This window comes from Nomascus leucogenys, chromosome 14, assembly GCF_006542625.1.
Source record: "Nomascus leucogenys isolate Asia chromosome 14, Asia_NLE_v1, whole genome shotgun sequence".
NCBI classification, from domain to species: Eukaryota; Metazoa; Chordata; class Mammalia; order Primates; family Hylobatidae; genus Nomascus; species Nomascus leucogenys.
This window is the reverse complement of record NC_044394.1, coordinates 1,335,588-1,360,930: the sequence shown is the minus strand read 5'-3', so window position 1 is coordinate 1,360,930 and position 25,343 is coordinate 1,335,588. Positions and strand designations below refer to the sequence as shown.

Below are 25,343 nucleotides of genomic sequence, written 5' to 3'. Positions count from 1 at the left end.
ATTAAAAGTCCTGCGGAGGCAGAGCAACCCCTGGCCTGCGGTTGCCTTTCTGATGGCAGAATAGCTACTGTAGAGTCATCCATCTCCACTGGCAAAACTCATAGGTGAAAAAGCAATAAGCAAATGGGATATTTCAAGAGCAGCAGTAACATGTGCTCTCTTCATGAGAATTTCCACTACACCTCAGGAGGCTCAGGATATTCTCAGATTCAAGGTACTGTCCATCTGATTAGGCATTGATGGGATATTAATGTTCACTGATTGTGTTCCACTTGTTCTCAAGTCCAACTTCCCTCTAGCTGGTAAGCTTTTGATGAATACAAGTATCATCTCAAATCAATTAACTCAGAATGTGAGAAGGCATAGACAGGCACAGGTGGGCTTTAAAAGCACCCAGGTGATCTGGATGCACAGTGAAGGTCGCAAACCACTGGGTTAGATATGGTTTCTTTTTCTCAAAGTTCAAGGAAAAGCATCTTTTTTGATCATCACATTTCTCAACTTCTAAAACTTCACCTTTTTTAATGCAATTCAAGATATTGGCAATAATGAGTACTCTCTTACACTTTCAGAGTCACAGATCACTTCTACATGCACTACCTTATTGGATTCTCAAATCAGCCTGTGGAAAATGCTAACACCATTACAGAAAGATATTTTATAAGAGACAAAAAAATGGAAACAACCCGAAAGCCAGTGAGAAGATGGTTAAATATGTTATGGGTGTTTGTGCAACTGAGAATTCTACAGTTATTTGGAAGACTTGGGGAGATCTATATGCATTGGCTTAGAAAGATAGCTACAAAGTACTTTTAAATTTTAAAAAATCAAATTCAGAATCATAATTATTAATCATCCCTTTCTGTTTTTTAACACTTACTGTGGACTAGGGAATTTATAATTTTTTCTACCCTATGTGTGTTTGTGTGATTTATAAGCACAAAACAAGTAACCACAAGGATGTACACTAAACTGTTAATAGTTGTATGTATAGCATGGACTAGAATCAGAAAGAGGTGGTGGGGGGGGCATCACATTTTTTACTTCTATATTTTAATTTGTTAAAAAATTATGCTTCTGGCCGGGCACAGTGGCTCACACCTGTAATCCCAGCACTTTGGGAGGCCGAGGTGGGTGGATCACGAGGTCAGGAGATCAAGACCATCCTGGCTAACATGGTGAAACCCCGTATCTACTAAAAATACAAAAAATTAGCCTGGCGTGGTGACATGCACCTGTAGTCCTAGCTACTTGGGAAGCTGAGGCAGGATAATCACTTGAACCTGGGAGACAAAGGTTGCAGTGAGCCAAGATCGTGCCACTGCACTCCAGCCTGGGTGACAGAGCAAGACTCCAACTCAAAAAAAAAAAAAAAAATTAGGCTTCCTTACTGTTAAGAAAAACTATTTTAAAATCACAGCCCTGAGATGAATTTTAAGGAAAGATCATCATATCCATTTTTCAGAGGAAACAATTGATCCCAATGATGTGGAGTAACTTGATCATGTGGCTAAAAATTGCTGGAGCATCCGTTTGAACATATATGTATGTTTATACACAGTTTTAAAAAATGAATTTAAAAAAATTAAGTAACAGGAAAAAGGCTCAGCAGGTGGACTGATCCTTACTGAATGAGGAGGACATAAAGTCCTATACAACCAGATGACCGGGACAGGCTGGTGCATCAGAAGCCTGATCCATCAGCTACTACTGCATCTTGCAGGCTGGCCAGTTTCATCCCAGGTCATGGCTGACTCAGGACCTAACAGCTCCCTGTTTGCCCCGAGGCTGCCAGGAAGATTTACTGGCTGCGAGTGGCAGCTGTTGGTGCAGCAAGGATACAACGTCCACCCCTACAGGGCAGTTCCGTTCCTAATAAGGAAAATTCACTCTACACACACTTTAGGGGAAATGTCCTGAGATGGAGCCGGAGCCAGATGGGCTCTGAGCTTATTCAAAGCATGCTTGTTACCAGAAAACATCTGCAAACATGTATGGGTGTTTTTGTGTGCGTATACATGCATTTTACACACATACGCACACATAGCCCTCTGAAATCCCTTCAATTAAAATTGTCTTCCAAATTGTTCCTCAATATACTTTGCAGTTCACCCCTATGTAGGGGCAAGTGCTATGCTTCATACCTTTTAATGTTGTATTATTGCCCTGATTCTTGTTTTTCCCTCCTGCCAGGTGCAGCTCATCCACTATAACCATGAGCTATACACAAATGTCACGGAAGCTGCAAAGAGTCCAAATGGATTGGTGGTAGTTTCTATATTTATAAAAGTAAGTGTCTTGCATTCCTTCATTCTTCTCACCATCCCCACCTCAATCGGAATACCAATTTACGGTCTCTTTTGGAGTTAGAAATATTAAAAGGGGTGCTACTCATGCCTAAGAAAACTACGGGGTGGTGCCTTTTATATACCTGAGATTTATGAAAAATGAGGTCCCCTGCAGTGAGATGCAAAAATGATAATCTCCATTTCAGAGCATCTGGGCCTGAGGATTCAAGCAGCTTCTGTCCTAGAAAGAAAAAGGGGGCTGGATCCAGGAACAGGCTTTAGGACCCACCTAATGCAGTCAAATCAGAAGGATGTAATACTAGAAGGGCGGGTGGCTCCCTAATGCCCCACCGGATTAAAGTCCTGTTCACCATTCAGCTGCCTCTTGTAAACATAGGAAGCAGTGAGATGTTCTCCCCTCCAGGCACTGCACTAAATAGCTCCTTCCAGCTTCTTCACAATTGCTCTGAGCATCATCTTTCTCTCTCGCTCTCCCATTCCTTCATAAGCATCCCTGGTAATAAGATTACCCACACCGACTTTATGACAATCTGAGGAAACTGCACGTCTCCCTAACAGTCAACAGCGACAGCGTAAAATCTCCAACCAAGCACATTCCAGTTTGTTTAAAAAAAGTACTAATTACCTTTAACATTTTAGCAGATGTAGAGAGAAGCAGGTGTGCAAATTTTTTAATAAAAAGAGAAATTGCTTTTCTAATTAGAAAAATAAAAATTAAAAAAAAAAGCAATGTGTGGCAGTTCCAAACATTAGCAGTCACCATGCTAGTCCCTGGGGATGTTTTGGCCAGATCACTAGAGAAAGTGCCCCAATCAGAATTGGGAATCTGATGAAGATGATCAATAGAAACCCAGGATTTGCCACCAGGGAATTTTAACAGGGCTGTCATGATGACATCATTATTACTCAGAGTGGGCACCTGGGGCACTACTCCCTCTCCCTGTCCCCACAAAAGCATTACCCCGTGCAATAGGCACTTCACCCTCCCTGGTCATCTGTGCCATGCCCCCTCCTAACTTCCTCACCCTCCCCTCGGTCAGATCAGGGCAGACCTATGCACTGGGTAGGGGCTGGACGGGGCATCCATGGCATGTTGCTATCCCTGGCCACTAACCTCAACTTCCTCTGGTTTGTCATTAACAAAGACAGGAAGGGACACTTGGCCAGGGAAGCATATTTTTAGGCTTTCATGCCTTTGTGATTCTTGACATGACATCTCAAAGGAAACTGGTCCCAGCACAGATCCTAGTGGTATCTCCTGGCATCATCACAAACCCTGGAATAATAAACAGTAGATTTCTGAATGCCACACACTATGATATGTATTTTACATCCATTTTATTGTTTAGTAATAAACTCAGAGGTTGGGCATTCATTTTGTATCTTACAGATGAGTAAAATTATTCAGAGAACCTTTGGCATTTCACCCAAGTTCATGTCGCTTGTAACAGCCCAACCAGGAGAGGATCTAAGTCTTCCCTGACTTTAATACTCATGAAAGAATGGCTTACTCATTCTATGTCTCTCCGATAGAGCTGGGAGAGAGCAAGTGAGGGCAAGAAGGGAGTAAATGACATTTTAAAACATTCTTCCCACGCTCCCCATTACCCCATGCTACTCATAAGCACAGGGCAAATTCCTGTATCTCTTAATCAAGCCCTGATTATGGCATTGATAACCAATTTGTACATTCAACCTGGGCGGCACTCAGCGTGAAGCCTGTAGATAGGTCACAATATTGTCATGTGTGTCCAGGAGCTCACTTCCCCCTATGACTTTCCCCGCACAAATCCTGCCTGCCCCAGCAATTCCTGTCCTTTGGAGAGTGTCTTGGCCTTGGTCCTGACTTTGCCTCACATGGCTGAAAGCTTGAGTCAGTGACTGTCATTCTGGAAGCACAGGCACATGACAGCTGACAGAGTGATAGATACACTGGGAAGCCAACAACAAACTACTGATGTGTTTCACAAGCTCCTAGAAAAACGTTAATTCCTACCGAGCTCATAACCAGCAGTTGGGATTTGCAGGTCCTAGTTGCTTGCCCACAGGCTGTTGAAAGAAACTTAGGCTGTAGACCCTGAGGTCAGTGAAGGGAGAATAACTAGCTCCTGCATCTTCTCAGGTCAGTTTAGCTCCTAGGGATGAAGCCATTCTTTTCCTGAGCGGACCTGAAGCTTTCTTGCTAGATCTCAAAATAAGCCACAACATTTCTGTCTTCCCTCCATATAATCGACTCCCAGAAAATCAACTCCACCATGAGTTATTTAAGCTGTGACTGACCATTCACTCATCTCAAAACTCTGATGGAGCATGAGGTACTACTACAGGCCAGCCCTCTGCTAGGCACTGGTATCCAGAAGTAAGATGAAAAAAGCTCTTGGTCCCTAAGGGTGCACAGCCTCTTGTAGTTGTCCTCCCCTCCTTCTGAACTCTCTGCCTTCCCTTCCCAGCAGGGTGGCCAGGAGTGGGATATGACAAGTCCCACATCCTGGTAGTTTAGCCCTAGAGTTATCACCCTGGCTAAAAGCTGAGCCGTAGAAAAATTGGAGTTACTGTCTAAGAGGAGATACTTGCTTATCTATGAGTTTTATTTATTTCTGTCCTCCACAAATCCCCCACCCTTGCTGTGACCACAGGGAACTGAGATTTGGCTGTAATTGCTGCTCAATCACACACCATTAACTTCCCACTTAAGCTCACTTATACCAAGTACATATTTTATCCTCTCACCCACGCAGCCAACACACTAGAGCCCACAAATCATCTGTGTGCACTTTGGAAATTTTTCAATTATTTTTAATCAGCTCAAAACGGTCTGGTCCCAACGCAAGGGCTGCCCAGACTCACCAGGTAGCAGGAGCTCAAGGCACCCAGGGAGTAAGGTACATACAGATTCCTTACCTGCCACGACAATATATTCCTAGCCATCTTTCATGGGGTGCATCAGCACCGGGAGCAGGCTTCAAGCTATCTTTTAAATGGCTGAAGAGGATGTCAAAGTAGATGTTGAATATAGCACTGAGGGGAGCAACAGTATTCAATTTGGGACTTTTCTATTTAGGGGTGGACTTTTACCTCCACTGGGCATTGTCACTCACCAAGCTCACTTTGGTGTGTGTCTCACCACAACACAGCCAGGAAACTGCAAAAAGAGAGACAGATGGAGGGAAAATAAACAGTGTGTGCTTTCTCCAAGCTAAAATTACCTGTTGCTTATCTAATAATAATAATCATCTGCTGCAATTTTTCCAACCCTCAGATAAATCAGATTTAAAATGTTGATGTGTCACAACATCTGATTAGCCACTGAGGCATAAATTACAGAGCAGAGCTAAGCAAGGTAGGAGAGAAATGACTAGGATGAACAATGGTACCCCAGAAAAGGCTGAGTAAATGGGTGTTTTTAAGAAAACCCTTTTCTTACGTAGGGCCACATCACAGTCTCATCAATGATGGTTCCCTACTGAAGCTCCTGGAAACCTGGTTTCTTCTCCCAAAGGAGGAATTTGAAGCTATAAGGGCATATGCATAAAATGGGAACTGATCCCTGAACATTTGGTACAATGTTTGGCCCATAATAGACCCTCTGAAAATATTTGTTGAATGGTGGGTGGATGGATGGATGGATAGATGGATGGTTGATTGAATTACATGGCTTATGATATACTCAATTCATGCAACAACGAGCAGTGATACTTTTCAGTTTTTTTTTTTCCCCCATTTCCTTATACCTCTATTCTGGGTACTCTTTATGTCTCACTCTCTACCTAGATGAATTTCGCCTTCCTAACATGCCAGTCCCTACCTTGCTTAAAAGCCTGACACGATCTGGCCCCTGCCAATCTTTCTAGGCTCACTTCCTATCCTTCCCCATACCCTCAGCTCCAAGTACACTGAAGTCTTCGCATGAGCATGCCTGGTTCTCACTTCCCCATGTCCATGTATGTACAGATTCTCTGTATGAAATGCTTTTCCTTGCCTTTCATCCCTTTTCACACTCTATCAATCACCAGAACACTTTGTTAACTTCTACCCATCCTCCCAAACTCATGACTTAGATTCTCAGGTGGTGGCTGGTCTTCCTCCAACATCATTACACCAATGACTCAATCATAGCACTCTTCACACTGTATGAGAACGGTTTGTTCACTTACCTGTCTTCCTCTCTAGACTGAGCTGTCCTTGAGAGTAGGCACTCTGGCTTTGCTCTCTGAATTTCCAGCTGTCATTGTGTTTGGCTCATGGTAGATACTCAGTAACTACGAATGAATAAATGAATGTCACAGGGAGATGTTTGTCCTGCAAGAGTGATGCCCAGTCATTAATATTTTCTTTTCTCCTCCAGGTTTCTGATTCATCAAACCCATTTCTTAATCGAATGCTCAACAGAGATACTATCACAAGAATAACATATAAAAGTAAGTTTGGTTCAATTTCCTCTACAGCAACTATTCTATAAAGGTTAGACCTGCCTGAAGGCAGGAAGCCAGAACTCATGATCTCCATGGGCCCTTTTCAGTTTCATGATCCTGCAGTTCTGTAGAAAGTCACTCTGGAGATTAGGGTTTGGCTAAGCAGCAGCTCATTTCAAGCAGAAGTCCCTAGGATGCCTTTGTCATCCATGCCTAAAGCGATAATGATTATGACTATGGTGGTCATCGTTATCCCATAGATTGGTAATGAGCCAGGGGACTCTGCTGGCTGACACACTCCACCATGTCAGCTGGCCACAGTTGGGGCTTTGCCAATTATGGGATTGAGAAAGCCCTCATCAGGTACTATGGATCCAATCGCAACACTTACAGAAGGCCTCAGCTAGACAAGTTCTCTGTGGGTGGCTGGGTCTCCTTTCCAGGCAGAGACAGGATGGCATGTCTCTTCAGCCACATGTGTGGCCCATGGGTGTAGAGGACTCTGTCCAGTTTCCTTGGGTTTCCAGAGTGTTTTATCCCCAGACTCATTATGCAGAAGAGAGAGAACAGTGCAAAGTTGAAGGAGGAAGGAAAAAGATGCTGCTGTCATCTCCAGCAATCCCAGAAGGTGCAGGATGTGGGAAAAGTTGGGTGAGACAGCACACACTCATAGATGAAAGAAATAATATGAGGAAAAAAAGATTGTCTTTACCTAATTAGGAGTGAGCAGGATACTGGGATTCAAGTCTTGGCTTTGTCCTTCATCAAGGAGTTTCCTCACTTTGACTGTGTCATTCATCTTGTAAAGTAAAAAAGTTGAACTTCAAGTTTCTAAAGTCCTTCTAGGGGATTCTGAATCAAGCAATAGGTAAATAATGATTCTCACAAAAGTGAAAAACAGTTGGCAAACATCCAAGCACCCACATCCCCTTGGCATGCCCTTCACCAAGCCAGGAGCTCAGCTGTGTCTGCTGCTTCTATCTCCAATGGTGATGTGAAGAAAAAAAAAGTGAATGTGTACAGCTCTTACCTTGGACTGCCAAGGGAGAGTATGGAGAATCCTTCACTCACCCGTTTATTCACTTATTCGACAAACATTTCCTGCATGCCTGCCCCATGACAGGCACCAAGCGAAGCTCCAGGGATGTAAAGATGGCCCACACAGCAGCCCTACAACTACCACGTGCTCGCTGCCAAGTCCCTCCCATCTGCAGAGGCTGGGAGGCTGGTAGGGCTGAGGAATGAACCTGGAGAATCCCACTCCACCTAGATAGACATTGCCCAGAAGAATGAATTAAGTTGTCTCCAAGCATATTCTGCCTTTTCTCATTAGTATTCTTATGGAGTCCTCTCTAAGCACACACTTAGATTGCTCAGCTAAGGGAGATATTTCTGTCTCGTGTGTAAATAGCACATTTATAACTGCCCATAAAAGATTATTATTCTTTTAACTTTTTTGATTAAAAAAGCATGAAAATTAAATAAAATGTTTTCAAATAATCTTGGATTCGCAATTTAGAGACCGTGAAAATGCATGAAATCACACATTAAGCCCCAACACACAGTCTAACAGATTGCCAGTTGCAGAGTCAGTCATTAGAGGGACTTTCCTCCCCACCCCACCCCCCACCCCCCAGCACTGGTCGGATTAATATTAAGTGATGTGGCTTGAGCCACCAAGAGAGGGGAGGGAGAGGGAGGGGAGGGAGAGGGAGGGGAGGCAGGAAAGAAGGAAAAGACGGATGGAAGGAAGGAAAAGACGGATGGAAGGAAGGAAAGGAAGAAAGGGAGGGAGGGAAGGAAAAGCATTCCAAGTGTGGGGAGCCACATGCACAAAACCTGGAGAGCACTGAAGGCTGGCGAAGAGTTCAGAGGGAGGAACTCTGTCTTCATCAGCTCTTCGTCTCAGTGCCTAAGACGAGGCACGCCCAATAAGCATTGGTGATGGCCTGGGTGAATGGAAGGATGAATGGCCTCTTTCATGAGCTGTGACGGGGCAGAGGGAGTGGCAAGAAAGATGTTCTGGAGCCAGATCTTGAGCCATGTTAAGGTGTTTATGCAGAAGGCAGGCAGACAGTTAAACACCCTTACCACTTCTGAAGACACATTCCTGGAGATGCAAATAGAAGACAGCAGGAGCGCCCTCTCCTTCTGACCCCCATACTCTATACCCCTCAGGGCCCAGGGAAAAGAAAGAGGAGCCAAAGCAAGATAAAGAGATTCTGGCCTGCATGGGGAAAGATAGCTGATTTAGGCCCCCTAATAACAGGAATTTTGTGCTCCTATAATCCAGCAGGGAGTAATGGAGGTGTCCTCTGTAGTGACCTTTGTCACATACCTGAAGGGAGCAGCACTGCAGGAATAATGATGGCCGATTCATGAGAATGACCCTGACACTGCTTTGCCCAGGACACTGTGGCAGAAAGGAACTGATTTGCGCAGCAGAAAACCACAGCTCTCTTTTGTCCCCAGGGCAGCCAGAAGGTTGGCCCAGTGGCAGGCAGGGGAGTCTGGAGTAGGAGTCATTCACTAGAACACAGCCAGTGGGTGGGAAACATAAGACTGGAAGTCTCTCCCAAGGCTCTCCAACAGGCAGCAGGTTAGGCCAGCACTGGCCCATAAATTCAGGTTAAGATGAAGACAGCTCAGGGGGCCCTATCAGGGTATCCTGCTTCTGTCCTCCTAAGTGTGCGAGAGAGAGAAATCAACCCCCCACCCCACCATTTCTACCATGCTACTGAGGGACACCTAACCTCCACCCCTGCCCATTCTAATGTTGCTACCCAGAACTGCACCCCAGCATAGCTTCAATTTGCTCCGCTCATTTAGATGCAGTATCCACTCTGCAACGTGCTGAGCCCCAGGAATATGGAGAAGATGCTTACTGAGCACTTTCCACACACCAAGGTCTATGCTTTATATACAGGCTCCTTACCTAGTGCTCATGAAGTCCTTCAGAACAGTATGATTGCCATCCCCAGTTTACAGACAGGAAAAATCAAGGCTTCAAGAGGTGAAGTCATTTGACCAATGACACACATTTAATGGCTGTATCAGTCAGCAACTTCTGCATAATAAACAAGCATTCAATGATAAGCATTGATTTCTTATTGCTCCCTCTGTGGGTTGGTAGGGGTGGCTCTGCTCCCAGCTACAGTTCTGCAAGTGAGCTGAAGCAGCTCAGCTCCACGTGGCTCTCATTTTTCTAGGATCAAGATGATATCCAGGGCTAGTAGTTCTCATGGTAGAAGGAAGAAATAAGTAATGTGACTTAAGGCCTAGTCATGAAACTCACACACTCACTCTGTCCACTTCCACAAGCCAAAGCAAGCCATATGGCCAAGCTCAACATGAAAATCCTCCCAAGGAGATGAAGATGAGGAAGAAGTGAACATTTGCTGAAAAATATTCTTCCATAGTGGAAGAGCAAGGATCCAAATACAGGTCTTCCTGGGTACTGTTTCCTCTGCTTTTCCTTCCTATCATGCTTTCTCCCTAAAGAGGAAGGAAAGCTTAGCTCCAGGGTCTTAAAACTAATTGCAATGAAGGTATTTTCACATTCCATGAAACTTGTCAGCATGTTTTTCTCTTAATTCCAACTTTGGTTCAGTTTGAAGAAGCATCTTTTTACTATTTGCATGTGCCTCCACTTGAAAGGGGCATATACTAACCACAGAACTGATGGGAACTTTGGCAGTTCAAGTCCATCCTGACCTAAGCTCTCTCCAACTCCTGCCTGGCCCTGAACATGGTACCTCCAGTGGAAATCAGTCATTCAGACGGACACAGTGACATTGCCATTACTGACATATATAGTCACCAGAGAAGGCACAGAGATTAATTCTAAAGGGGGTCGGTCTTCTGAAAATCTGCCCCTTGAAGGTCATTGTAACAAAAAGCCAGTCTAGAAATTTAAGCAGAGTGACATAATCTGTTGACAAAAGGATCGCCTCATTGCTTGGTTGAGAATAGACTAAAGGGGTAGACTCCACAATAAAAGAGGATTGCAGCAACCCAAATAATGAGACGATGGCACTGACCTTGACCAGGCTGATGGGGATTGGCAGGGAGATGGTGAGAAATAATTGCATATATTTTAAAGAAAAAGCCAAGAGGCCGGGCACAGTGGCTCACTCCTGTGATCCCAGCACTTTGGGAGGCCGAGGCAGGTGGATCACAAGGTCAGGAGTTTGAGACCAGCCTGACCAACATGGTAAGACCCCGTCTCTACTAAAAATACAAAAATTAGCTGGGGTAGTGGTGCACGCCTGTAATTCCAGCTACTTGGGAGGCTGCGGCAGGAGAATCACTTGAACCCGGGAGGCGGAGGTTGCAGTGAGCTGAGATCGTACCATTGCACTCCAGCCTGGGCAACCAAGCAAAACTCTGTCTCAAAAAAAAAAAAAAAAAAAGCCAAGAAAGGTACTGATATATCTGATAATATATCTGATGTTTTATGTGAGAGAAAGAGGGGAGTGAGGGATGACTGTAAGGCTTTTAGCCTGAGCAACTGGAAAGAAGACATTTTCATCTACTGAGATGGGGAGACTGTGGATGAAGCATATTCGTGGGTGGGAAGGAAATCAGAAATTTTGAACATGGGATGTTTGTAAGTTACCCAAGAAGAGGTGTGGAGTAGGCAGTTGGATATATGAGTCTGGATTTCAGGAGGGAGAACTGAAGATATAAATGTGGAAGACGTTGGCATCCAGATGGCGTTTAAACGTTGGTGAAATCCTGAGAGTAAGAATAAATAGAGAAGAGAGGCGGGACATGTCCTCACTTTGAAAGAGCAATTCAAATCTCCATGACTTAGGATTGAAAATCACTTCTAAAGATATCTTTAAAATCCCACCCTGGAAGAGGCTCCCGCGTGGCTGCCTCATCAGCTCACTGAGGTGGTGCAGGGAGCTGCTGCACACATGGAGGCAGCAGGGTGAAATCATAACATGGCAGCTGGAAGAGACACAGTCCATTTGCCCGGTTTGTAGGATTGGGCACAGAATGAATGACCAGGAAAAAAAAGGGGAACTGTGCAAAATCATTCTTTTGAGCCAGTTACAAAAAAATCAATGCCAGGAAATTCATACAAGGAGGAAAGAGGGAGAATCTCGCCAAGAGGATTGGAAATTTTGGAAGCTAAATGTCATGCTGGTAAAGGCACCACACCCATGGGAGGCAGTGTGTTCTAGTGAAGAGAGATCTGGGCTCCCGTCCTGGCTCTACCACTTCGTTTTGTTGCCTGACTTCAAGCAAGCTTCTAAACACCTCCCCCATCTGTAAGAGGAAGATATTAATGCTGACGTTGAGACGGTTGGCGTGAGAATCAAACAAGGTAATGAGTGAAATGCCTGAACAATGAGTGGTATAAACTAGGTGTAAAATGAATGTGTATTTCTAAGTTGTCTTAAGGTACATGGCTGTCAAATCTAGCTTCCTTCAGGGCAGGAGGCAGGTTGCTATGATGCCAAATAAAAATTATGTTGAAGGTAAATGCAATACAGGACACAGAGTCAACAGAATTTGCTTGTTTTAAATGAAATACTGCTCCTGTGCTTGAATCCATGCAGTGGATGGTAATGATTTAATGAGATTCTACTACTTTCCTTGCGAGCTTAGATTTCATATGTCTGAGTGAAACTTATAGAACACTCTAACTGGGACTGACAATGAAAAAAACTAGCCTGAACTAAATTCGGGCTGAATTTAGAAAGTCTTCTAAAGAAAACCCATTTTATTAAAGTCAAATTCCCCTTCAACAGATTGGGGGTTAAGACTGAAATCATGACATTGAAAAATAGATTTTCTGAGTGGATTTTCTGGAGGAGATGTTGGTAATTTACTTGAAGTATTTTAATTTTTTAACATAGTGTATTGGAATAATGCTAATATCCCTCCATTTTTTGTGTTAATTAATTGGCATTAACAGAATCCCAATTAAATAAAAGGTAGTATTCTGATTTTATTATCTACCCGGTTTCATTAAGCCAGCATTATTTTTTAAAAAGAGATTTTATGCTATTTTCAAGTGGCTAAACTAGTGACCAATGGAGTGCAAAGAGGCTTCTTAAGTGGGTAAGAGGGAACAGTTATTAGAACACTGCATATAAAACACTTTACTCCAACATCCTAGGACAGTATTGTTTTGGTAGCTTCATTCTCCTTCAGTGTCGCATGCCCCATTCACTTAGTCCAATAAGAATCCAAAGGATCACAAATTTCAAATTTAAAAAGGTATGGTGGCCGGGCGTGTTGACTCACACTGATAATCCCAGCACTTTGGGAGGCTGAGATGGGCAGATCACCTGAAGTCAGGAGTTCAAGACCAGCCTGGCCACCATGGTGAAACCTGTCTGTACCAAAAATACAAAAATTAGCTGGGCATGGTGGTGGGAACCTATAATCCCAGCTACTCGGGAAGCTGAGGCAGGACAATCACTGGAACCTGGGCAGCGGAGGTTACAGTGAGCCAAGATCATGCCACTGCACTCCAGCCTGGGCGACAGAGCAAGACTCCATCTCAAATAAAAAATAAGGAAAAAAAAAGATATGGCTATTGTCTTAATGTATTTCCTCTAAGAAAATAAAACCACACCACTGAAGGGATCTGGAGGAGAGCTTTTAGATACAGCGTTTTGACACGTGGCACAAGCCTTTAAAGCATCTTTTTCAGTCTTACCTGTTTCTAACTTTGCTTTACTTCCCCCCAACCCCAGATCTTCTATTCAGCTAAAAGATGAATGTGTAGGCAAGGACAGGTCAACTTGGAACTGCCTTATACTTCTCAGTTCTTTGGGAAGTGTTTTACGCGACGCTCCTCAGAGGGATGTGGTGTTAAATGTGATGAAATATCACCAAGGAGTTTAAGCATATTGCTCCTGGTGCCTTTCTCTATGCTTAATTGAACTTGTACTTTCATTTCAAAGGAACGGCTTTAGAAATGTTTTCACAGAATGCGAAATGCAGCACACCACTTTCCACGTTGCATTCTAAGTAGCTACTCACATCAGCAAGGAACAGAACAGGAGCAGCTTACCTCCGTGAATCCAGTTCTCAGAGGCCCCTTTTTTCGTTTATTGTTTGTGTAAAACAAAATATCATATTACTTCATTCTTTAGTAATTGCCTTTTTTCATTTCAGTTGAATTTGCCTCAGATTACAAGAGGAAATGTCATTCTATATGAGAAAATTGCCAAATAGTTCCATATTGATCAGGAACAAGTCCGGCATTGATCTCTGAAACTGCCATGCCTTGTTCTCTTTGGAATAGGTCTCTTCAAATGGGAACTTCATAAGCAGGAAGCCGGGCAATATTAAATCTCATCAGTGCTCCACATGAGTAAGCACAATGCATTTAACAGAGGCTGGCTGTTAAATGCAGACTGAAAAAAAAAGTTCAGACTGAGGGAAAGTTTCCCCTCACTCCCCAAGTGGTCCTAGGCATTTTATCATAGTGTACGTCTCCTACAAAAACAAAAAGTCAGCTTGGGAGTGTAACCAACTCCCAGTGGTGGAGCTGCTGAGCAGAAACCATTTCATTTGTTCATTCAAGCAGTGTTTACTAAACACCCAGTATGTGGTGGACTCATGCTGGCATTTGGGGGCTCAGAGATACAAGATGCAAACCCTTCCCCTGAAGGCTCACAGCTTAGCAGGGACAGTCAAATAGGCAAATAATGATTGACAAGCTAATTCAGTAAATACAGTGAAAGAGGAGGGCACTGGCCCAACTGGGGAAGCCAGGGAGTCCTTGAGGAGAGGAGCAGTAATTATCCCAGGGCAGGGTAGGAGGATGTGACAAACCTGGACCACACCTTATACTAGGTGCTTGAAAAGCATGATCCTGTGTATTCCTCAAACAACCCCGTGAGCAAAGTACTCCAACCATCTGCTTAGTACAAATGTAGAAACTGAGGCTCAGATGGTTACCTGTGGGTCCAAGGACACACGGACAGAGCAGCAAAGTCAGCGCCCCAACTGAGATGTGAGTCTAAAACTCACTCTCCACTCTGGATCTTTCCAAGTTCTGCTGTGTGAGGATATAAAAAGGGCAAAAGGTTAGAGTATAAGTATTAACAAGATTTGCAGAAAGAACACAGTGGGGAGTGAAAATATCAGGAGAGCAGAAGGTGCCTATGTCCTCTGATGACTGTTGCATCTTGGAGAGGGAGTGGACAAAGAGGGATCTCCTGGCAGGACCTCAGTGGATGGAGGCTGGGGTATCGGCACTGTGGTGTTTTGGAAACCTGCTGTGCGTGATAAATCCCTGAGCATAACCTTTGCCTCTTGCTCCTAGCCTACACTACACCTCTGCCCCCAATATTTTCCACAAATATAGCTGCAGCACAAGGGCTGGTTACAGTTTCAAAGAAACAAAACGTGTTCCTTTTCTTTACTCCAGTCATGCCTGGAATGCGTCTCTTTCTACTTCCTCCTTCACTCCTCCCCACCGCCCCAAATAAAATAAAATGCAATAATAACAGCATGCTAGAGTACCCAATGTGTTCCTCGTGCAAGCTTGGTTAAACAAATCACAATGACCTTTAACAAAAATGTGCCGAATGCTTCCTTCTCTTATTCAATATGTTAATCTTCAGGCCAAACCACCATCAGAGCAAGCCTCATTAAGTGCAAATCTGATCATGCTACTCCCTGGCTTCAAACCCTTCAGGGGTTCCACATTGCCTCCGGATGAAGCCCAACTCCCAGTAGCGCTGGGAAGACCTCCTGGTGTGGCCTGTGCTGACCCCACCAGCCACGTTTCTCACAGCAGCCCTCCCTCCCCTTGCATCTCCACATCGCCCTGCAGCTCACACTCCATCGTCCCCAAGTACACGCCACTCTTTCCTTGACTCTTTTTCTAGCATCGCTCTGTCTACAGTGGCCTTGACACCCTACCCCATTCCCAGCTACACACTGATCACCTCCCGCTGTTAAAGATGCAGTGTTCAAGTCAACTCCTCGATTCATTCCTTCCTGAGTCCCCCGCACCCTCGCCCCAGACAGAACTCACAGCCTTTCTGTGGGCCCAATGCAGATTTATGTCATGGTCTCTATGAGGCCTTCTGCATTCACTTATTTCCTACTCATCTATACCTGGCTTAGTGCTTGACACATATTAGGGACTTAAGAGGCAGTCAGAGACAAATGCTGATATCCAATGTTAACTTATTGTGTTGGCCCCTGATGTAACCCCCAAGGTCCCTCATGTGAGTGTGTGCCCTGGGCACTGTGGCTTTGTTATGGAAGCATCTGCCCAAACAGGCCATAGTGCAGACCCAGGCTGGCCGTATTCCAATCACTGTGTCTCTCTTGGGCATGTCCTTGTTCCTTGGTGTTTTGACAGAAAGGTAGAAACATTTAAATGAAAAGTGAAAAAGTCCTTCCTCCTAGGGTTGGTCTCCAAATCCAGCTTGATGAAGCTATCTTCCTCAGAGACTGTGAGTGGATGGAACCCTAGAGGGGTTCCCTTACCCCATCAATGGAGTAGGAGGCCAGGAGGGGCAGCTTTGAAAATGGAGTCGGCAAATTGTGATTGTATTTATATCATTCCAAACCATTGGCTCCATTGATTTGTTCACAATTTAATTGACAAAGCAACACTGAAATTCAAGTTCCCTTGGCAAAGTTAGCTCTTATTAGAGAAAGCTGAACGAGCAATTTCTAGAGGAAGAAATGGAGCAGAGGGCGTCTTTGCCAAAGAAAATAAATTAGCAGCATTAATCAGTAGGTAAGTACAGGCAGGTCAAGGTGCACTTATTACTGTGACATTATAGCCTACATATTTTTATTTTGCCATTTGTTATCTATCTCTCCAACTAGAATAAGGGCAAAGACTGCATCTATCTTGTTAATTGCTCTATCCCCAGAGCTTAACACTGTGCCTAGCACAAAGAGGTTCTAGTGAATAATTGTTGAATGAAAAAATGACCTTCGTCTGGAGGTCGGAAGAGCTGAGTTCCAATTTCCACTTTGCAGTCACCAGCTAGCCCTGTGACCTTGGGCAGGCTACTTTGCCTCCCTGATCTTTAGTTTCTTGTCAATGGAGGATGTTACTATCTGTCTGACTCATCTTATTGAGTCAGTGTGAGGTTCCAGCCACATGTGAAAGTCTTCCTTTACCATATATGTGCACAATACTAAACTGAAGACGTTACCTCAACCACTGAAGAATGAGTCCTTTCCCACTGGGAGTTAGACACATAGACGAGAGAACATGTGTTCTCCCCATCCATGGGGCTGGGGAGTCAGTCTTATCCCTCAGCCAGCCAGGCTTTGGGACCCTGCCATGTGTTCTCTAGGACTCCTGGACTGGCCACAGTGATGGGTGCTCATGGTACCCCTAGGGATGTGATACCTCTGGAGATATAGATCTGGAATCACTGTGATACAGAAGGCAAGTGAAGCCATGGATGTAGATGAGCTACTCTCAGATGAGAGGATAGAGTAAGAAAAGAAGGGAGCCTGGGACTGATTTTGGGGAATTGCATCGAGAGAAGCAGGTAGAAGATCAGGAGACAGCAACAAAACCTGAGAGATAATGGCCAGAAAAATGGGAATACTAAATATGGTATTTTTGAAGCCAGCAGAAGAGAGCAATCATGTGCTAAAAGAAAGGAAGAAGGATGATGAAGAGGGGAGAAGATGAGAGATACATTGCAATTGACTGACATTTTAAAACCTCAATACATACAATTTTATCAAAAATATAATCAATATATTGAATAAAAAAATTAACAGGAAACACACCAAAATGCTAATAGTAACAGTTTTAGATGACTGAAATTGTTTTCTTTTTTCCATATAGTCTGTGATGTACTTATGTCATTTTTACCATTGAATTACTATATTTAATAATACAAGATATATGGGTATGAATACCTCAAATGGGTATAAGAGAAAAGGCTATCTGCAAAGACCTGAGAGAGAGAAAAAGCCACACACAGACAAAATAATCAGTTGTTGAGCTTAACCATAGAATCTCACGGTAAGATTTGGCCTGATTTACTTTTCTATCCAAAATTATTTTCTTATTGTTGTTTTAAGTGAGAATGGTCACTAGGTGACTTTCACAACAGGTCTTGAAGCTTTAATTGTCCATCTCATGATACCTGTAATACCTAGGAGTCCAGATCTCAGGGACTAGAACCAAGGACTCCTCCCAACAATCCTTGTGGTAGAACGCATTGCTTACAGCTCACCGACGGTCAGGGCCCCATCCTGTGGAAGGAATGGGCTTCCTCGCATCCCTGACATCAGCCTTAACCATGTGACTTCTCTGGCTACCAAAACGTGAGCACAAGTGATGTGTGCCACTTCTGGGATGGAAGTTTTAAGAACCAACACACGTTCGCCATGCTTTCGCTTCTGCCACTGTGATCCACACAGGTCCAGGTGTTTACTGCTCTAAGAGCCCAGGTCCCAAAGCACGGACAATGACACGGAGGGAAGCCTCGGCCAACCTGGAATGATCGTGTGTGAGCAAGAAATAAATTCTTATTGCTTAAAACAACTGAGATTTGGGGGACAACTGCTTGTTACTGCAGCCTGTCCTGACAGATAGAGTCTTCTGGAATTCCAAAAGAAATATATATATATATATATGTGTGTGTGTGTATATATTTGTATATGTGTATATATATAATGTATATATGTATATATATGTGTATATGTGTGTATATATGTATATGTATGTATGTATATATGTCAGCAGTACCATCCCTTTCTCAAGAAACCTAATTTTTAAGTCTTCTTTCCTTCTCTAGATGATGCATATTTGCTACAGGGGCTTAACATAGAGGAACTTTATCCAGAGACCTCTAGTTTCATCACTTACGATGGGTCGATGACTATCCCACCCTGCTATGAGACAGCAAGTTGGATCATAATGAACAAACCTGTCTATATAACTAGGATGCAGGTGAGTTTCTCTCCGGTCATTTAGCTAATGGAGAAGAATGATGTTAAAAAAAAAAGTCACTGAATTGTGGAGTGCCTGTTATAATAGTTTACTAGGACCACTATAACAAAGTCCCACAAACTGGATAGTTTAAACCAACACAAACTTATCGCTTCACAGTTCTGGAGACTAGAAGTCCAAGATCAACATGTCAGCAGCATTGCTTTCAGTGGAATGTGAGGAAGAATCTGTTCCATGCCTCTCCCCCAGCTTCTAGTGGTTTGCTGACAATCTTTGGCGTGCTTTGGCATTTAAAAGCACCACCCTAAGCTCTACCTCCATCTTTTTTTTTTTTCTTTTTTGAGATGGAGTCTTGCTCTTGTCACCCAGGCTGGAGTGCAGTGGCGTGATCTCGGCTCACTGCAACCTCCGCCTCCTGGGTTCAAGCGATTCTCTTGCGTCAGCCTCCTGAGTAGCTGGGATTACAGACACATGCCACCATACCCGACTAATTTTTGTACTTTTAGTAGAGATGGGGTTTCATCATGTTGGCCAGGCTGGTCTTGAACTCCTGACCTCAGGTAATCCATCTGCCTCGACCTCCCAAAGTGCTGGGATTACAGGCATGAGCCACCACACCCAGCCTCTACCTCCATCTTTATAAGGTGTTCTCCCTCTATCTGAGGCTCTGTGTCCAAATTTCCCCTTTTTATAAAGACACCTTCTGTATTGCATTAAAGCCTAGCCTCAATAAGCTTGTCTTAGCTAATTCCATCTGCAATGACTGTTTCCAAATAAGGTCACATTCTGAGGTACTGGGGGTTACCAGTACCTTCAGCTTATGAATTTCAGGGGTACACGATTCAACCTATAAGCCTGGGTTTAAAGAGCCAGAATGCAAAAGGCTTAGCCTGAGCTAATTATAGAAGCATCTCACCTGTCTCAGTGGGAAAAGACAGCCATTAGCTCCCAGACTGTATTCTACAACTACAGTGTTCAGAAAGCAAGCAAGCAAAATGGAAGATGTCATCGTGCATTTGAAAAAGTTGGGTTTTAAAAAGTTAAATAGATTCCATTGTTGAAGGACTTCTGGGGTCCTTCTTAAATGCTAATACATGTGTCAGTCTTCAAGAGGAAGTGGTATGATATGTAGCATTTCGCATACATATTTGAATTGCAGTTTTTGGTTTTTCTTTTTTTTGGATCATCTCACAGAGTTAGTACTCGTCAGAACTGGATGGGAGGCAGATGGGTCCTCCTGTGTGAGCTTGGCTACATGGCTTATTGTGCTCTTCAGGCCTGTCACCCCACCTCTATGAAATGAACACTCCTCTTCTTTATTGAGAGGGGGATAAATTGCATGAGTTTGCTCCAGCTCTGACATTCTACGATTGTGGGAGTCTATAACAAATTAAAGGAGAGATGAGCAAAGGAAGCAGAAGCCAATATACTTGATGGGATATATGTTCCCACCCGACAACCATTTGAACAATTTGAAGTTCCTTATCCTATCTGTATTGATTGGGACTCACTGGGTGACAGGCAACAGTAACTCCCCACTTAAGCTTAGAAAAAGCATTTATTCAAGAGCTACGGGGGCGTCTTAGAGAATTTAAAATCAGAAATTGACATCAGAAATTCACTGAAATGGGAACCCCAGAAGCGCTTTCTCTCTGTTGTCCTCTTCTCACCACACATTCACTTCATTCCTGTCTGCTAGAGACCGTCTTCTTTTGCCTCACAGTCCTGTGGCAGAACACACCTGCAAACAGTCCAGCCACCTGGCCCTCATAGTCTCACAGAAAAGAAACCAAACTGGTCCAGCTTAGTTTAGCTCTGACCCATGGACCAATCACTATGATCCACGTAATACCATGTGGGAGTCATGGAATTATTGAACCAAAGAGTATCAAAGAAAGAAAGAAGCTTAGAGAAACCTAACCAGATGTGCTCCTTTTTTGGATGCTGCATTTGAGGGTGAGAGAGCGCAAGTGACTTGTTCAGAGGCATACACAAGCTAATAAGCTAGAAGCAAGGCTGGCTTCATGCGTGGAGGCATAATGGGCCTTCAGCTCAACTGAACTCATGGAAAAAAGGGATTCTGTGGGGCTTATACAGCCCTTTCCTCATACAGCCGATACCACCTAGCTTGGCCAGAGTCTCTCTGGTCTTCTTTCTTCCCCAGTGCATTTAAAAGGATGGTTGGATCTCACGGCTACTTCTCTCTCCTCAGATGCATTCCTTGCGCCTGCTCAGCCAGAATCAGCCATCTCAGATCTTTCTGAGCATGAGTGACAACTTCAGGCCTGTCCAGCCACTCAACAACCGCTGCATCCGCACCAATATCAACTTCAGTTTACAGGGGAAGGACTGTCCAAACAACCGAGCCCAGAAGCTTCAGTATAGAGGTAGGTGTGGTGGTTCTGAGAGTGGAGGATCTAGGCCAGAGCTCAGTCTTCCTGCTTAGACCTGTTCTTAAAGGCCTGGCATTATCTTCCATTATAGGAATGATGACTATAAATGACAATAACTGTCACGCTCCATTTGCATGGTGATGAGGGTCTAAAGTTTTGATATATGTGATATAGATATCTGTATGAATGCATCTAGGTAGATAGGTAAGTGGACGGATGGATGGTAGGTAGATGGCAAGGTGTAGAGGTTTGATATATGTGTGAGAGAACTATATCTATGTAACCTTTAAACACATATATCAAACCTTTAAAATCCCTTAGATCAGGCAAGACAGTTTCTTTTTACAGAAGAGCCCAGAAAGGCTGATGTTCCCAAGGTTATCTGTTAGAACAGGACAGCAAAAAGCATTAGAGCTTTTAAGTATAATGCAAGAAAGACCCCCTTTCCCCTAGAAGGTGAACAAATACTCTAAAGGGCAGGCCATTAGGATCCAATGGGGTAATTTGTGAGTGTATCTTTGCCCAGTGCTATGTCCCTAGAAATGGTTATTATTCCTACTAAAGGGGACATTTAAGGTGACATCTGCCTCCTGTAACTCTGTGGTCCACACCCAGCCCTCTCTCTCTTCCCTTCGGCTTACTACTAAACATCTGTTAATCATTGTGGTAAACACTCACTGTGGAAAGACAGATGGAGGCAGGATGGGGTCTTGGAGAGCCCTGGACTGGAAATCAGGACACCCAAGTTCTGGGCCTCGTTCTAGCAAGCTGTGCAAACCCAGCCACATTGTTTACCCCCTAAACCTGGCTTCTTCGTGACAGTTCCTATGCCATCTACTTCACAGCTTGTTAAAGAAAGCAAACAAGAGCATGGATAGGGAAGCCCTTTGTAGCAATAACATGCTCCCCAAATAGGAGGGCTGTGGTTATTACCAGACAGCTTTTAGAAGCAGCCTCCACCACTACTCCTTGATCCTCCACTTCATTCCTCCTACTTCCCTCATGTTCCCTTCTTTTCTCTCTCTGATACACTTGCATGCCCAAACTACATATTTCCACTCCCTTCCAGCCAGAACTACCAGAAAAGTAAATACCTAACTCATTCATTGCTTCTTCTCTTTAGTCAACACCCCTGGTATTGTGTTCCTACTATGTGTCAGTTAGCTGGGTGATGGGTGACCAATAGGACCCCTATCCACAGAGAGCATATGGTCTACAACAGGAGTCTACACACTTTTTCTATAAAGGACAGAATATGTTAAGTTTTGAAGCCATAAAATCTCTGTGGCACTCTGACATTGTAGTATGAAATCAGCCATTGATAATATGTGAATGAATGGGTATGGCTGTGTTCCAATAAAACTTTATTTATAAAACCAGGTATTGTGCTGGATTAGATCTGTGGACTGTTGTTTTTCCATCCCTGGCCTAGAGCAGTGTCATCTATGAGAACTTTCTGTGGTAATGGGAATGTTTTCATGATAGGTTGATGACTATCCTGCATTGCCCAATACAGCAGCTACTAGCCATATGGGGCCATTGAACATTGGATGGGTGATTAGTACAATGATGCAACTAATTTTTTATTTTAATTAATTTAAATTTATAGTAGCCACATATGGCAGCTAGTGGCCACCATATTGGTCAGTATAGGCCCAGAAGGTCATGGAGAATTGGAAGGGGATATTTGCAATGCATGTAAGTAAGCAGGCATTTACAAAACAGTCCCTTCCCCTCTGGAGGAATTCTCTAAAACTGTATGCAAATTAATTGAGTATGCCTCATTTTATGTTGTATGTGTGAATTTTTTTCTTTCTCTTTTGCAGTAAATGAATGGCTCCTCAAGTAAGGAACAAAAGCCAAGAAGAATCCCACCTCAGTGAAATGCTACAACTGTGAATTGACGTAACCTAGAATGTCCCCCTTCTTACTTCTCTCTCCTTCTTTCCCCCAAGCCTCATTCATTCTTGGGATTGGCCCTTTCTTCATGAAAAGTGTCTGCAAAACCATGGCAGAGGAATACACCTCTCACACATACTCACACACACACAAAGCACTTGCACATACATACAAACACACGCAAACATACCTACGCACACACACTCTCTTACAACCTCCATCATGGAAAGTCAAGTTTCAGAAACAAAAGTCTCATTCATAAGAGGTCTTAGAAGAAAATAACCAGTTAACCTGATTACAATTTTGATACCGTTTTCCTGAACTAATAAATCTACCCAATGAGACTTTTCAGCCTTTGTACATACAAAATTCTTCCAAAAGAGAGAGGAGAAAATACAGCTCTGATGGCATCAAATGGACTTTGCATCAAGTAATTTCAGATAGTGTCCTAGGATCCTTTGAGGGTTCTGGTAGCAGGTGAGCAGGGCAAAGTTGACCAAGGACACTTATTTCTAGATTATGATTCTTCTGTTTACTCAACAATTTAAAAAGAAAAAAAGGACAGACATTGAAGAGCTACACATTGTATATATATCACCACAGACTATAAAGAAATGGAATTATTTCCCTCTTTGTCACATATCTGTAGTAGGATTTGCCAAGATCAGAAATGATCCATTTGCTGTTTCTTGTTTTCCAAAGGTCATACATTGTGTTTGGTTATTGTTACCAGCTCAATAAATGTGTTTAATGAGTTAATTTCTTTTTTCTGGCTTTGGTCTGTTCTCCTTCTTTACAGGCTAAGCCCTGGCTTCATGCAACTGCATTCTTTGATTTCACTTGTTCCTTCATCTACATGTTTTGTTCATTTGCAGCCAGTTTTTACTGAGTTTGTGGCAATCAGGAATGCATTTGCTAAGCAAGTATGACTTTAATTCCTCTCCATGGCTCGATCATTCATATGAGGTGAGCTTCAGCCTGAGATAGCAGGCGACAGATTTCTTGCATTTCAAAACTGCCATGCCCCCCTGTGATGCTCCCATGAAGGAATGCACTTTGCCTTGTAAGTTCCTGGGAAAGGGGTATCTTTTCTCTCCAGGTGCAGCCAGATCTCACAAAGTACAAAACGAATGCCTTTCTTTTCTTGTTTATAATGGTCACTCACTGTGTTTGGTTACTGTCAAGAAATCAATAAATGTGTTTAACAAGTTACCCAGTACCCATGTCTGACTTTATTGAGAAAGAGGATACTCCCTGCTGAAGTCTCTGAGTCCTGCTGGGTGCAGGAGCAATTGCGTACAGGGCTGGCAGGGCAGCCAGAACAGCCTGTCTAGCCATTCCCAGAGCCAGGTAATTAATACCCTGTTGAGAAAACATATAGGCTTAGCTCCTGGAAGAGAACACTTGGATGTTTGTTCAGTGGCCAAATTAAAAATAACTTTCATCTCTCCTTTCTGTCACACTCTCCTGGAAGGGAGAGAGTGCAGGCAAGGAGAATCTGTGCAAATGAGAACATTCCCAAGCATATGAAAAACTTCAGCCTAGTGACTAGATGGATTGACAATGAAAAATTCAAAACACCCAGTTATTTCATACTCAAAATAATATACTTAACTGGATTTTATCTTTTACTTTTTGCATCAGTGTCAGACACATGGCAGCCTTAGCTATGATGGCATCTAGGCCTATTTCTGGGCAACCTTATTTTTCCAGAGAACCAAATATTCACAAAGATTTAGGGTGAGCAGGTGGCAATCTTTATGTGGCTTGCTGCTGCTTCTGAGGTAGAATCTTCCTTATCCTGCAATGGCAGGCAGTGATATAGTATAACAGCTGAAGAATATGGATGGTAAATCAACTTTACTCTGCCTCGTGCCTGCTGTGTGACCCTAGGCAAGTTGCTTTACTTCTCTATCTGTGCATTGGGGAGGTTAATAATTGCCTCTATGAGTTACGAGGCTTAAACACTATGTAGTTACTTAAAGCAGCCCGCACGATACCTGCAATGACTGTTCTAATAAATGGTACCAATAGTAGAGCATTTGTATGACCTGCCTATTAAAAGTTTATCTGAGTCATACCATGCCTTCCTTTACAGGGTGGTGGTAGCATCAACCACAACAAGGACACCAGAGTGACAGCAAATGAAAGCAATAGATACCCAGCAGACTGCACATAGATAAATGCCTACGATGTGTTGAGGAAGAGAAGGAGAAGCACGAGTGAGGAAGGCAGGCAGGCAACTGGGTTTCTAGGCCCCACCCCATCACAGCATCCTCTCTGACAGTGGGCAAGTCCACTCACCTCCCTGGGACTGAGTCCTTATCAACAAATGATTTGGACAAGACAACCTCCCCTGGCCTTTCCACTCTTCATTCCCCAACTGTGCCTCTCATTCAGTTCTTTAGTC

General features: G+C 43.5%; 1 protein-coding gene across 3 annotated transcripts in view; it reads left to right on the top strand.

Moving 5' to 3' along the window:
- CA10 (carbonic anhydrase 10) overlaps positions 1–24,152 on the top strand; it is a 520,530-nt gene extending 496,378 nt beyond the window's left edge. For 2 of the 3 annotated variants that reach the window (XM_003272273.2, XM_003272272.3), the window contains exons 6-10: positions 2,194–2,289; positions 6,655–6,727; positions 18,487–18,641; positions 20,854–21,028; positions 22,861–24,152. In XM_003272273.2, coding sequence (XP_003272321.2) covers positions 2,194–2,289; positions 6,655–6,727; positions 18,487–18,641; positions 20,854–21,028; positions 22,861–22,883 — 522 coding nt within the window. In that variant the 3' untranslated portion in view covers positions 22,884–24,152. The remainder of the gene's footprint in view (positions 1–2,193; positions 2,290–6,654; positions 6,728–18,486; positions 18,642–20,853; positions 21,029–22,860) is intronic. The other variant, XM_030827146.1, reaches the window with a different exon arrangement.
- The last annotated feature ends 1,191 nt before the right edge of the window (positions 24,153–25,343 follow it).